The 14,725-nt window shown below is 38.2% G+C and overlaps 1 protein-coding gene across 2 annotated transcripts in view; it reads left to right on the forward strand.

Annotated features, from left to right (window-relative positions):
* LOC146860908 (uncharacterized) overlaps positions 1-14,725 on the forward strand; it is an 850,962-nt gene that overhangs the window by 623,301 nt on the left and 212,936 nt on the right. For both annotated transcript variants that reach the window (XM_085644903.1, XM_085644904.1), the window contains 3 exons: positions 8,873-9,190; positions 10,803-11,588; positions 13,385-13,702. In XM_085644903.1, the coding sequence (XP_085501029.1) occupies positions 8,873-9,190; positions 10,803-11,588; positions 13,385-13,702 (1,422 nt within the window). The remainder of the gene's footprint in view (positions 1-8,872; positions 9,191-10,802; positions 11,589-13,384; positions 13,703-14,725) is intronic.

The following is a 14,725-nucleotide window of genomic DNA, read 5'->3' on the forward strand; positions in this document are numbered from 1 at the left end:
GTCAGTTTAACCCAGGTAAAAGCATTCCCGTGGAGCAGGGTGGATTTCAGCCTCCTGATCACCCTTTTGAAGTTCTCCAGATGGATTATATCCAGATGGAACGATGTCGAGGATTCAAATATGTTCTCGTAGTTGTCTGTGCTCTTTCCCGTTGGACAGAGGCATACCCGGTTTCAGATTACACTGCCCCGACTACTGCCAAACAGTTGGTTCGAGAATTCTTCCCACGGTACGGTTTACCACGTGTTGTCTACTCAGATAACGGCCAGCCGTTCTCATCCGAATTAATGAAACACGTTTCACTTTTGTTAGGCTATCAGTGGAAATTTCACTGTGTCCGACACCCCGAGGCAGCAGGTCTCGTGGAAAGACATAATCAGACCCTGAAAATTAGATTGTCCAAAATTTGTAGAGAGAAAGGTGTCGACTGGGTAGTAGCCTTACCCGTTGCACTCTTTTACATGAGAATGGTAGCACACTCTCGAACAGGGCTATCCCCTTATGAGGTGATCTTCGGTAGACCACCAAATATGTGGGGGACGCCTATACCACGCAAAATAACTGATATTGACTGTAATATGCTGACAGATCACTTGGCTTCCTTGATGTCTGCACTACAATCTTGTCGTTCACAGGTAGCTGCAGCCTTTCCCGACAACACCGAGGTGAAACCCCATGACGTAATTCCAGGAGATTTAGTTTTAGTGAGGAACTTTGACCGGAAGTCTCAGCTGGATCCTAGGTGGAGATCGCCTCAACTCGTATTACTAACGACGAGGACAGCCGTGAAGATCGAAGGTCGAAAAGGCTGGATACATTCAAGTCATATCAAGAAATTTCATGGACTACCGTCAGACGTAAACGACACACCTTGCGTGTCTTCACCGATTGACTCAAAACTTCCTTTGGTTGAACTGAATAACCACGAACTATATAAACTAAAACTTCGGTCTAGCAAGTCAGGCAATTTGATTGTTTAAGTCCTCTCCAAGGTGAATCGGTCGAATTTGTCTCTGACATGTATCCCTTAGACCTGTATAGAGAAAGAAACAGAAGGATAAAGTTGAAACGACATGCGTACTGTAAATCACTGCGTAGTCATTGCACAGTGACGTTATTAATTTTGTTTTTCTTAAGTCTTTTAATAATTACTGCAAGTATATTGTTGCACACATATTATCCTATTTCTAGACATGTTTATAATGTTACTGCTGAACATTCTTTTAGTGAATTACCTCCGCATGAATTGTCCTATAGATTTGCGCTGCGCAATAACACGTTTATTAGTATGTTACATCATTCCCATCAGGTTAGCAATGCTACAAATTGTTGGATATGTGGTCGACTCCCTCCCTATCAGAACTATAAAGGAATTTTTCCTCTCTTTCCATACCCGTTCACACACAACGGCTCCTGTGGAGCATGGTTTAGTTTAATTAATTCCCTAGATTCGAATTCTGCAGTTTACCAGAATAACTGGGTATGGGGAAATCTGAACTTAGTTTTACTCAAAGTCTGTCACCCTAACAAGGAGGGACTTCCCAAAAGAACAGGAACTGATCTAGAAAATGAAGTATATGGATTAGGTAATTTTACGCTTAATCTCATGATCCTGAACGTTGAATCTGAAGCTACACCAATTTTGCCCGCCATGTCAGTATTTCCAGTTAAAGGTGAATTATGTGTAAGAAAGAATGGTTCCATACATATGGGCCATAGTAGATGCACCATTGTGATAGAATTTAGTGATCAAGGCAAGTCTACATTTAGAGCTTCCCGCCATTCCTACTTCATATGTGGTCAGACGGCATACATACGTTTGCCACTAGATTGGGATGGTACCTGCTACATCGGATTCCTTTTGCCACCTGTTTTCCTAGCTCCTCCTGATTATCACAGAAATACTCATTTAGTACACAATAGAGAAAGGAGAGATCTCCCAATAGTCGATTACACTGAGACAGCATGGGAAAAATACACAGATTTCAATAAAGGTCTCTTTCCCTATATAGGTACAGTTACTAATAGTAAGCTGATACGTAGATTAACTAGAACCCTTGAAGCAGTAGTGAACAAAACTATTTCCGCCTTAGGCAATTTAACAGAAGAGCAGTCTGCTATGCGGATTGTTGTGCTTCAAAATCGTCTTGTCCTTGACGTCATCCTGGCCGATAGGGGCGGAGCTTGTAGGGTCATCGGATCAAGTTGTTGCATTTTTATACCAGAAAATTCGCCATCTGTATATAAAGCCATAACCCGTCTTCATAAGATTGTAAGCCAGATACACCAGAATCCAGGCACCTGGACTTGGTCCGGTTGGTTTTGGACTGTATTATCTACCTTTGGATGGAGGGTCCTATCCTTCCTAGGTATTGGCTTCCTCATATTATTCAGTTGCTGTCTATGCCTACAATGTGGACCAGCGATCTGTGGTCTGTGTGCCACATCGTGTATTCCACCACCAAGATTTCATTCATTCCAGAAGAAAAAAGAAGAACAAATGATGCTATATGAACAGATCGATGGATTGATGAAGATTGATATCTCTTGACGGGCAAGTAGGGGACAAGGAGGGAATGTGGAAATATGGATTTTTCTGATCAGTTATGTCCCCTATCTTGGACCCCAACGGTTTCATGTATAAATCACAAGTACATGTATGTTCCCTCCAGTTCCAGTTATGAAGACGCAAACACATGTGCGTCCACCGTCAACATGTCCTCTTTCAGATCCGCCATGAATGGGCCGGATATTCCATTCCTAAGTATGAAAGGCCACCGGCTTTATATGGTTCACTTATGCCATTTTACAGTCCAGGCAAGTAGGCCCTGATTCTGCCATCAAGCCTTTCCTGCCTTCTGCCTCTGAAAGCTCCAGTCTGAGCTCGCATCTGTATCCATGAACTTTGTCCTACTCCCTGCGCAGCTAACGGTGCCTGACATCAGCCTGTTGCCTGCCAAAAACTGTATTTCACCTTCGAAATTATCTGCTCCGCTCCCTACCCAATGCATTCCTGTCTAGTAGTTTAAGTAAACATTCTTCCAGCTACCGAGCAAAAGGCCCGGCTTCTCTGTCTTTATGCCAGTAATTCATAGCCCTGTTACTATGGAAGATTTCTGCCCCCGCATCTAGTGTAGACACTTAGACGCTTGTACACGCACTAATAGTCAGTATAGTCAGTATAGAATAAGATTCTACTCTAAGAGACTTCTCTTTTGGATAACATAGTTCTCTAAACATAGGATGTTAGATATGATTTGGGATTAGGTTGACTTGACCCTCCAGACTTCTGTCGCCACATGTAGAGCTAAATGTCAAGTCCCCTTCACCCCCTAGTTGCACGTCAATCACACGTCATGCTGCTGCGCGCGCATTTCTGCCAAGTATTTCTGCTGACATTGCGAAATTCTTTCATGGAACCACCCTATTATGACATCATACCTGATGACGTTCTTTAGTTACACCCAGTTACGCCCACTTTTGCTATGCATGTATGTTTTATCTTTACTATCAATTGTTACGCCTCCTGCATTTGCTTCACTGTAATGCCTATTGTATAAAAATGATTACTTGTCAATAAAGTAGCGTCTTCACTTCCTGAACCTTCGTGGTGATGGAATATGGAGCTCCTCAATTTAAATTGATTTTGGAATAAAGCCCGTTCCGAACCTCTAATACCACGGATTCTGCCTCTTATTTTACTGAGCTATTGTTATAGATTTTCCGCATCAAATTAAGTTCCGGTAATTAAATTATTTACCACAGAAGGTCAGAAGAATCTTTCAAGAAGATGGCAATTTAAGATGGAAAAGCACATGGTTGTTCCATTTATAAGCAGAAAAATGAAAGGTCTGAAATACATGGCTAGGGCTTAAGTAGCAGACAATATGCTGGTGGAAAATAGATGGCAACCATATCTTGTTGAAAGTCGTGCGCTGGTTTCATTTGAGGATTGATCCTTGCCTCCATAGCAGTTTCCGACTGTTTAGGTTATTTTTTTAGATAATGTTTTGTTCTTTTAGATGGCTGAGACAATTAATTGCAACAGCAACCAAAGGATTTATTTGAGGTGTAGTTAGTAAGCTGTGTGGATGGAATGCTTAGAGGCACAAAAATTAATATACTGTAGTTAAGAATGAGCACCATTGTTGTAGGAGAACTAAGTAAGTATGCATTCCAGATATTGTGTGAAATTGCTGTAGCACTTCAGATATTGCTCCAAATTTGATTTACTCTCTTAGGCAGATCGTTGCACTGCGGATGATAACCACAGAACAATAATTAATTAACAGAAATATCTGAAGCGAGAAACTGCGAACATAATGAATATTTCTATGTGTCACTATGATATGAGGTAAGTCCATGTAGGCAAGGGACTGTCCATCATGAAGCATCGACATCGACAGTTACCATGATAATATAATAACTATTGAAGGAGGTAAATCTATGATGAATTTGGTTGAGATGGTAAGCCCTGGTTGAGAGGATTTCAATAAAGGAAGTAATATCCAAAATACTTTCTCAACATTGTGACAAAGCTATGGCCACCAAAAAGTTTTACTGACTTAGTAAAGAATTGATTGAAGACAACAATACCTAGACAAGGAGTCTCCAACTTTTTCTGTGTTGAGAGCTACTTCTTCTCAAGGAAAGTCCTGCTGAGCTACTAGCATATGTTATCACTGTAAAGTAGTGGCAACATGTGTTAACATTACACTATGACCACTCTAAGCAGGATTGTAATCACCCAAGCATTCAAGATAAGGTTACCAGCAGAAATAGCAGGAAAGCATTGCTCACTATTAAATGCCACCCCCTCACTAATTAAGTTACATTCAAATTATCAAATGCTGTGCGGCACAGAGGACAGAACTAGAGCAGTAGTAAGTCCCCCCAACTCAGCTTGAATTAGCATTCGGCTATCAACTTTAAATGTGTTTTAGAAATAAAATATTTTGTCTTCGTCAGCATATTAGTTATTGAAAATACGCATATTTTTTCTATCAAATACCATATTCCATTTTGGGCAAACAAACTCAGTTTCCTGAATAAAAATATTTTCTAAAAAATATATTTGCCATTAAAATATCATTTTTCAATTTTAGAAAACACACAATCCACAAATATCAGTACTATCATGTAAAAATGCCTCACATAGACAGATTCTTCTTAAAGTGCCCAGGTATTACAATCGTAGGTAATGGATTTTCACCATAGCTCCAAGTATGCTTTTGTTATGCAAATAATGCCCACCAGGGCCAACGTACCAAGGCTGGGCGCCATAACATCCAGGATGCCCAACGTATATCAGTTATGGCCCTTTTTATGCAAGAAACAGTCATCCTTTTGTCAGGAGTGGCTAAAAGTAGGCCAGTCAATATGTCAATGATGGCAGCTGGTATTGGAAAACTACACTAAAAAATACCCATAATAGTCAAGGATGACCATTATTACAGCATGGGCACTATAATGCCATGAATGGAAACAACTGCACCAAAGATAAAACCCTTATGATGCAGGCCAGCATACACATTTGACGGTCCTTGACTCTAGACGTATCTTCCACAACGCTGTTTATTAGGGAGCGACACCATGTCAGACAGACGACACATAAATAAATGCAGATGAGGCTATTACTTTTTATTTACTTTGGATCCATACACTGCTCCTCTCAGCTCTTGGGTTTATCATGCTCCTAACAAATGTTCTCTCTGGCTCCCACAGTTCCACCACAGTCCCACACTGTGGTGGGTCAGCACTGATTACTACTGTCATTCTTTGATAGTGCATTGTTCACATATGTGCTGGGACTGAAAGAGAAGGGCGTATAACATGGCCAATCTCCTTGTGATTTAGAGTTAGAGTGGATACAGACGGTCATGTGGCAGATCCATAACCCAACTCAGTTTGTGTTTGACTGTTATTAAAAGGATCTGCTATTGGTTTGGTTGGCTTTCACTCTAAGTGTTTTGAGATGAGCGGTGCTGCCTTCATTAATATACATAGATTCTCTGAGATTGTCTTGGCTTCTCTTCAACTCTGAGAGCTACATTCAGGGTGCTGGCTAGCTACAAGTAGCTCCCGAGTCACTCGTTGAAGACCCCTGATTTAGACTCATATCTAACATAAAAATATTTTGACAAACTTTTACCAAGTTTAATAAACTCTTTTTATTTTTCCTATACTGCGCAGTCTACCTATGGTAAAGTATAGGGAAATGTTTTAAAGTTTATTTAACATAAAAAAAATAATAGTAAAAACATATACCTACGTGTGTTTAGACTACGCAGTCGGGAACACATAGAAGAGTTGGTACCTTCCCCTTTGTTTGCGAGTAGCAATTTGTAGTACATTTGTAGTTTTACTGTAGTTCTTCAAAACATTCTACAAAATGAGTTTGTGAATAAGTCTCAAGGAGTCACAATGTGCCAAAGGTAGAACACATTATGTTCCAAACTACATCACCTTACGCTTGCAGTAACACAGCTCCTATAGCCCCTTGTCTAAGGCATCGGTTTCTACGTTGAATTGCTTTGATTCAACAGGATGTCACAATATGGCCCTCTGTGAAAAGCTTTTCTCTGCAACAAAAAAATTCTGTCACTGCTTTCATTGGAACAGAAACAACTTTGTAGATTTACTTTCTTGAGTAGTCGGGAGAGATAGCCTGTCTTTCGGTCAAATCTATCAATAAACTGCTGATAAAAATGAGGCAGGCCTAGAAAAGTTTGCATTTTATTTATTGGCTTAAAGCAAGGCTATTCGTGAGGAGCGGTAACCTTTTTTAGGATCCAATGAGAGTCCAGTGGAACTCAGATTTACCTAAGATGCTCTATGTTTTCCTTTTAGATTCACAATTATTTGTTTCACAAGACATATGATGTTGTCTAACTCTAGACAGTAAGGTTATCACATGTTCTCTGCAACATCTCAGGGTGTCCAAGCATATCAATATGTGATCTGTGTGTACCACTGGGCATACATTTAGAATATCCAAGAAAACACTTTTGATATATTTTGTATAGTTGCAAAAGGGGTCTAGATCGCAATTTTCAACTCATTGCTTTCCTTGACATGGGCCAGATGGGAAGCCTGTGGGGGCCAAACTTGGTGACAACAGAAGCTCCATAAAAGGATTCCAGAAAATCTCAAATAAGCGGCAGTGGAAACTGGTCATTAATTATAACATTATCAAGACAACAATAGATAATATTAGGATTATGTTGCTTGTTAGCCAACGCATTTCTAGATTTTATTGTACAAGGACACATAGAAACTCATTTACAAGGAAAACCAAATTAACCTCACTGCATCTCCTTCAGTATTCAGTAGAAAAATTAACATCAAGGGAAATACATATACTGGGGCCAATGGTTTTTGCCAAAAGATTTGTTACCCACATTCATCTTTCACAGTTAGTGAAGTAGTTAGAGAATGTTTTCCAGTGTTCGAGCTGCAAACTTCTGAATATATTTTCATTTCTGTGTATAAAGTTTGAAAAGAATTCCCTTAACAAAATCTGTGATGAGAAAAAAACACTTGAAAGTCTGAAGTTGCTGCACATGCTGTAATCCTGAAACTCAAACAAACTTCGATTTGCGATATTTTTGGTCCCTACAGAATGAGGGTGAAGATGAGTTTTCAATATTTACTCATAGATGAGTACAACATCTACATTGCCTACTTATTCAGAATATATCATTAATTTAAAGGCAGTTATCTGAACATAAACATACAATTTTGTTCACATCTTTGCTGTCATTCTGTGTCTTTGTTGAAAAGTCAAAAGATAAACAGGTCATAAATAATAATCCCTCAATTATTTCATAACAAATAAAAGATGACTTGTTCACATTTTCTAAAGTATTTTCTTTAAATGAAAGGTCTAGCATATCAAGTTTTTCTGAGCACTTTGTGATTCTCCAAGAAAACTATTTTTAATCTCTATTTATAGGGGAGAGGAGTTGGCCTAACGGCTAGGGCGGTCAACCTCGAATCTGGGGAACTGGGTTCAAGTCTCGTCAATGACGCTGAACATCCTGTGATTCTAGGCAAATCACATAATCTCCCTAACAAAACAAAAAAGTGAATGTGTCCTCATGTAATGCAACTGATGCTATGTAAATTGCTCTGATAACCAATTTTGGTCAAGTTTGCGCTATATAAAACTCTGTTAAGAAAAAAGAAATATAGAAAGTATGGATTAAGACAGTGTAGAATGGCGTTGTTTATACAAAACCTATACAGCACTGGGACATTTCATGCAGTGGCCTTGTTTATTTGGAAGGCATTCAAATTACGAAAGCATACAAATGCCTGTAATAATGACTTTCACAAATTTTTAGTTGAATGCTGGTACTCCATTCAGTATTGTGTGTATGTTTTCATGGTCTTTTTTATCTTAATTCAGCGGGGATATATGTGATTTGATTCTATTTCTCTGGATTTCCAATCCCTTGGACAGCTACTTTTTTATGTACTTTATTATCGTTGCTGCTGGTTCTTGAGTATCGTGTTGATAATCTTTTGACACACTTTTTAATTAGTTTTTGCATAAGATGTAATATGTTTTATCTATGTATATATTACTTTATTGTAATTTGTATGTTGTGCTTTCATGCTGGCAGAAATGTGGCAAATTAAAGATCTTTTGATTGATTGCTTGATTGTAGGGTCTGTTCTACAAGCCCATTTCATTTGTCCAGATCTACTTTTGTGAAGACTCTTTGCAGATTGACTGTAAAGAGTTAACTCATTCATGTACTTTGTTGGCTAAGAATGGCAGTAATGCAATGAGTACAGGGATTACAGATGACATTATACTGTTGAACAGTCAACTAATTCAGTTTACATTTCAATTCATATTAAACAGAGACACCAACTGCGCCCTGTGTCTATGTGCATGAAGTCTGTCATTGGTCAGAGTGGTATGATGAAACAAATCCAGCCGATGGTCGTGGCGACTTTGAGACACTTGAAAATTTAAGAGCAAAAGGAAAAACTATATGCAAGGATCCAAGAGAAGTTGAATGCAGAGCAGAAAAGTATCAGGATACACCTTTAGATTACCTTGGTCAGATTGTACAATGTAATACATCTGGCTTTGTTTGTCACAATACGAATCAGAGTCCACCAGTCTGCTTCAACTATCAAGCTAGATTCAAATGCTGCTCATATGAGGCATGTGAGGGTAAGACATAAATTGGTTTCTACTTCCAATCGTCACTTTTCTGACTCTTTTTATTAACTGTTCTTTACCTAGACACAAAATGTTAGTAATTATTTGCAGTTTTTACAGATTATATTGTATATCACCATAATATGGCTTCAGGGTTTTTGGAATTCTTTGGTTTAGAAAGTGGCCTCTTATCATATTATTCTTGGAGCAGTCTGTAGAGCAATACTGTCCTTGTGAAGTATGTCTAGATCTCCAAACACCTAAAAGTGACAGTACAAGATGATTCTTTTGTTTCTGTATTTGCCAGGAGAGGAACATGATGATGTAAAAATCAATACGTTACACTTTCTTTGGAGTAATAAATTCTTTTCCCATCCTTACCAGACTGCTCAGTAGCCCATCACTATCAAACCTATTTCTCCTGAGATTTGAACACCTTGAGTCCCAAAATTGTAAAGGGACAACATAGACTTGGAGATCAAGTAAAAGAAGTACACATTACTGCTGACTTGTAGAATACTCACAAACAATATACTACCTATAATTCTATCCTCCTCAATAATGGTAGAAAAATGAAAGCGTACAACATTCAGGTCAATCCTATCACCAATGGCTGTACACAAATATCTAGTAAGTCAGTTTTTCTCATTGTAAAAACAACTTCTAGTTTCACACGATTTGATTAGACAACACATGGGAAGCTAAGAACTCAAATTTACAAAGGAGCATTCCGCAGTCTCTCAGCACATGCAAACATGCACCCAGGTAATTGACGTTCACACCATTCAATCTAATGAGTGTTTTCTAGAGGCACACTTCGTATCAGCAGCCATTCAGAGTGTAGGGATTGCTAATCTCACCCCAAGGCATTCTACATGTCTTCTATATTAAGCTGTAATAGAGACACCAAGAATCACTCTCACATTCCCCTATTATTACACGTCATCACACATGTGCTGCTCAAGAGCTCCAAGGAGAATCTCTTTTTTCACCGGACTGAGCACTTTTCTACGAGGAGCAAAACCATCTTAAGAGTGAGAAAATGCAAAATGTAATGGTAATCATTGTTTATACATGCTCATGAAATAATTTACTCCCATTCAGATCTGTTAAGTCCTGATTGTAAGTTCTCTAATTTACTTGATTACACATGCTTACAAGTAAATACACAGTTCAAGAATCACCAAACACATGACTTTTCCATGTTATCAAATATTCTATCCAACCTGGATACTCAGTTATATTCCATGTCACATCAAGAAAATCCCCAAGTGAAATTACTGTTTTCAAAGTACCTCGAGTGGAAAGGCATGTGTGTATACCTAGCAGACGTCAAGACTATTTATTTTCTTAGCTGAAGTGAAACAATATGTGACACATTTTAAAGTTGCATACTACCAGCCTCTCTGATTTATGCAGTGTATTCAAGCAATCATATACGCCTTGTCAGTTTAGGTGATGTTAGGAAAGATCTGAAGTAATAATGATTATTTCCATCCTTAATGAAGCATTGTTCGGTGTGGAGCCTACAAAAAGCTACCAGCTTTCATATTCTGTATTGTGCTATATGAATGTTGCATTATAAAATATTTGTGAAACAAGATAATTTTCTTCTCCTGAACAGAGCCTGCTTCAGAAGACTGTCTTCTTGCACATGAAACTCTAACCTGGACACATTGGCTTGACACAACAAATCCGAAGACTGGGGATGGCGATATTGAGACAATGCCTAATATAATAGCTGCTGGGAATGAAGTTTGCAGTGCTCCAAGAGATGTTCAGTGCCGAGCTGAAGAGTACCCTGATACACCCATAATGGAACTTGGCCAAGAAGTGAAATGTGATAAATCACTTGGACTTACATGCTACAATAAAGAACAGCAAAATCCACCATGTTTAAACTTTCAAATTAGATTTTTATGTGCCAACTACAACTTTGAGCCATGTCAAACATCAACACATCCAACGTACACTCTATCTAGAATTACAGCAGTCACTGAAAGGGATATAGGCACCACAGCCAGCACGTCTTCATCTGCAGCCTCTTCAAGAAGCATTCCATCTTTATCAATGAGTACAGCTGTTCCTTCCTCTTCAAGATATACAGCTATTACCACCTCCTCTACAAAAACTATAAGTAGCACCTCGGCTACAAGCCCTATAGGCAGTAGTCCATTCTCAAGAAAAACTGCTACTGCAGCATATACTCAAATGCCCATGAAGAGCACGCACTCAACATTAACTGCAAGTAGTTCATCTTCTGCAGCATCTACGTCAAGTACCCTCTCACCACCAATTACTAGAAGTATGCCATTGTCTACAAAGTCTACCACCAGTGTTCCCTCATCAAGAGTCTCAGCAACTATTCACCCAATTACATCTACTTATTTTGTTACTAGCCCATCAACTGGTGAGAATCCTTATTTTCCCTCTGTTTTTCTCTTGAGAGTGTTATGCTTCCCATGATTCCTTAAACTGCAAATTACTGTTTGTAAAAAACAATTCCCTTATTATCCCATCAGAATTTCCTTTTCAAAGCATGATTTATGTGTCAACCCCCATGTCTAAATATATTTCCAGCTGTGCGAGCCTACCATTTTCAGATAACATTTAGAAAAATTGGTATTTTTCATAATGTGTAACGTATTCCGCCTTTAAATTGGAAGAGCTAGTTCTATCACAGAAAATAGACAAAACCTTTACTACTCCTGCAGTTTAAGATCATCTCCAGGGTCACTTGTTTCTTTTTTCTAATTCATGTACATGCTTCTCTTCAGGAGTGTACTTTTCTAGTCAATACACTTCAGGAAATGTACAATTTTCAATAAGAGTCTATTCATAATGTCTAGAAACTTCTTCTCCTTGTGCTGTGCTAGCTACAATTCAGGACACAGTACTGTAAATCGTTCCTGCAAATTGATTTGAAATTTGTTAATGGCCCTCAGTAAACTAATGTACACACCCCATATATTTCTGAAAGCCTGTACATCCCAAAAGGCTACATTAAATGTGGACCAGCAGTGCTATTCTAGCAGTATATTTTGCACCATGCATTCAGTTTGCTAGAGCATAGAACACTACTTCCAGATTGATTTCGACAAGGGCTCTGACTATCATGTGCTGTGTATTGTTTTCTTATGGGAATAGACGTTTCTCTGCCGCAGATATATAACTATTATTGGTACGGTGAAAAATCCTGAGGGAAATGATATTGAGTAGATTCTCGTCAGAACTATCTAGCTTGTTAGCCAACACATATATAGAATTTATTGTAGAAGGAGACTGGTAACCTCGTTTACAAAGAACATCAAATAATTAAAGATGTATAGGTCCTCACTGCATCTCTTTCACTAATGTATGTAAATATTACCATCAGGGGAGGTATGTATACTGGGGCTTACATTTTCTGCCAGAGGAGGTGCTAGCTGCTTTCATCATTTCAAAGTTAGTGAAGGAGTTACAGCGTAGTTTGAGCTCTAAAATTCTGAATATAGTTTGATTCTAGTATATAAAGTTTACTTATAATTCCCTAAAGAAAATCTGTGATGAAAAAAAGAATCTTGAAAGTCTGAAAATGCTATTAATAATGTAATTCTAAAACTCAAACAAACTCCTATTTGCATTGAAGCAGGATTATTGGTCCCTTCAGAATGAGGGTGAAAATGTGTTTTTAATCTTTACTGATAGATGACTACAACGTTATTGTTGCCTAAGTATTCAGAATATTTCCTTTTTTTAAATATAGTCATCTGAAAGAAACACGCAATTTTGTTCACATCTTGACTATCACTCTGTCTCTGTTGAAAAACCATAAATAAACATGTCCTTAATTTACTTTATACTAATCCCTCAATTATTTTATAAAAAATAAGAGATGACTAGCTTAACATTTTAGGAGATGTTTCTTCAACCAAACCTAAATCCACAACTTTAAATGAAAGGTCTGTTTTACGAGCACATTTCATTTGTCCAAAACTACTTTTGTAAAAACGCTTTTCAGATTAACTGTGAAGAGTTATCTCTTTCACATAATTTGTTGGCTTAGAAGGGCAATAATGACGTTTTAGGATTCTCTCTAATGCAAGTGAAGTTGTAATACAATGTGAAACAACTTGGTAATACATTCAAGAGTACAGCGATTACTAATGACATTATACTGTTGTACAATCAACTCATTCAGTTTACATTTCAATTCATATTAAACAGAGACACCAACTGCGCCCTGTGTCTATGTGCATGAAGTCTGTCATTGGTCAGAGTGGTATGATGAAACAAATCCAGCCGATGGTCGTGGCGACTTTGAGACACTTGAAAATTTAAGAGCAAAAGGAAAAACTATATGCAAGGATCCAAGAGAAGTTGAATGCAGAGCAGAAAAGTATCAGGATACACCTTTAGATTACCTTGGTCAGATTGTACAATGTAATACATCTGGCTTTGTTTGTCACAATACGGATCAGAGTCCACCAGTCTGCTTCAACTATCAAGCTAAATTCCAATGCTGCTCATATGAGGCATGTGAGGGTAAGACATAAATTGGTTTCTACTTCCAATCGTCACTTTTCTGACTCTTTTTATTAACTGTTCTTTACCTAGACACAAAATGTTACTAATTATTTGCAGTTTTTACAGATTATATTGTATATCACCATAATATGGCTTCAGGGTTTTTGGAATTCTTTGGTTTAGAAAGTGGCCTCTTATCATATTATTCTTGGAGCAGTCTGTAGAGCAATACTGTCCTTGTGAAGTATGTCTAGATCGCCAAACACCTAAAAGTGACAGTACAAGATGATTCTTTTGTTTCTGTATTTGCCAGGAGAGGAACATGATGATGTAAAAATCAATGCGTTACACTTTCTTTGGAGTAATAAATTATTTTCCCAGCCTTACCAGACTGCTCAGTAGCCCATCACTATCAAACCTATTTCTCCTGAGATTTGAACACCTTGAGTCCCAAAATTGGAAAGGGACAACATAGACTTGGAGATCAAGTAAAAGAAGTACACATTACTGCTGACTTGTAGAATACTAACAAACAATATACTACCTATGATTCTATCCTCCCCAATAATGGTAGAAAAATGAAAGCGTACAACATTCAGGTCAATCCTATCACCAAAGGCTGTACACAAATATCTAGTAAGTCAATTTTTCTCATTGTAAAAACAACTTCTAGTTTCCCGCGATTTTATTAGACAACACATGGGAAGTTAAGAACTCAAATTTACAAAGGAGCATTCCGCAGTCTCTCAGCACATGCAAACATGCACCCAGGTAATTGACGTTCACACCATTCAATCTAATGAGTGTTTTCTAGAGGCACACTTCGTATCAGCAGCCATTCAGAGTGTAGGGATTGCTAATCTCACCCCAAGGCATTCTACATGTCTTATATATTAAGCTGTAATAGAGACACCAAGAATCACTCTCACATTCCCCTATTATTACACGTCATCACACATGTGCTGCTCAAGAGCTCCAAGGAGAATCTCTTTTTTCACCGGACTGAGCACTTTTCTACGAGGAGCAAAACCATTTTAGGAG

Source organism: Triturus cristatus, chromosome 3_1 (assembly GCF_964204655.1).
Source record: "Triturus cristatus chromosome 3_1, aTriCri1.1, whole genome shotgun sequence".
In the NCBI taxonomy this organism is placed as follows: domain Eukaryota; kingdom Metazoa; phylum Chordata; class Amphibia; order Caudata; family Salamandridae; genus Triturus; species Triturus cristatus.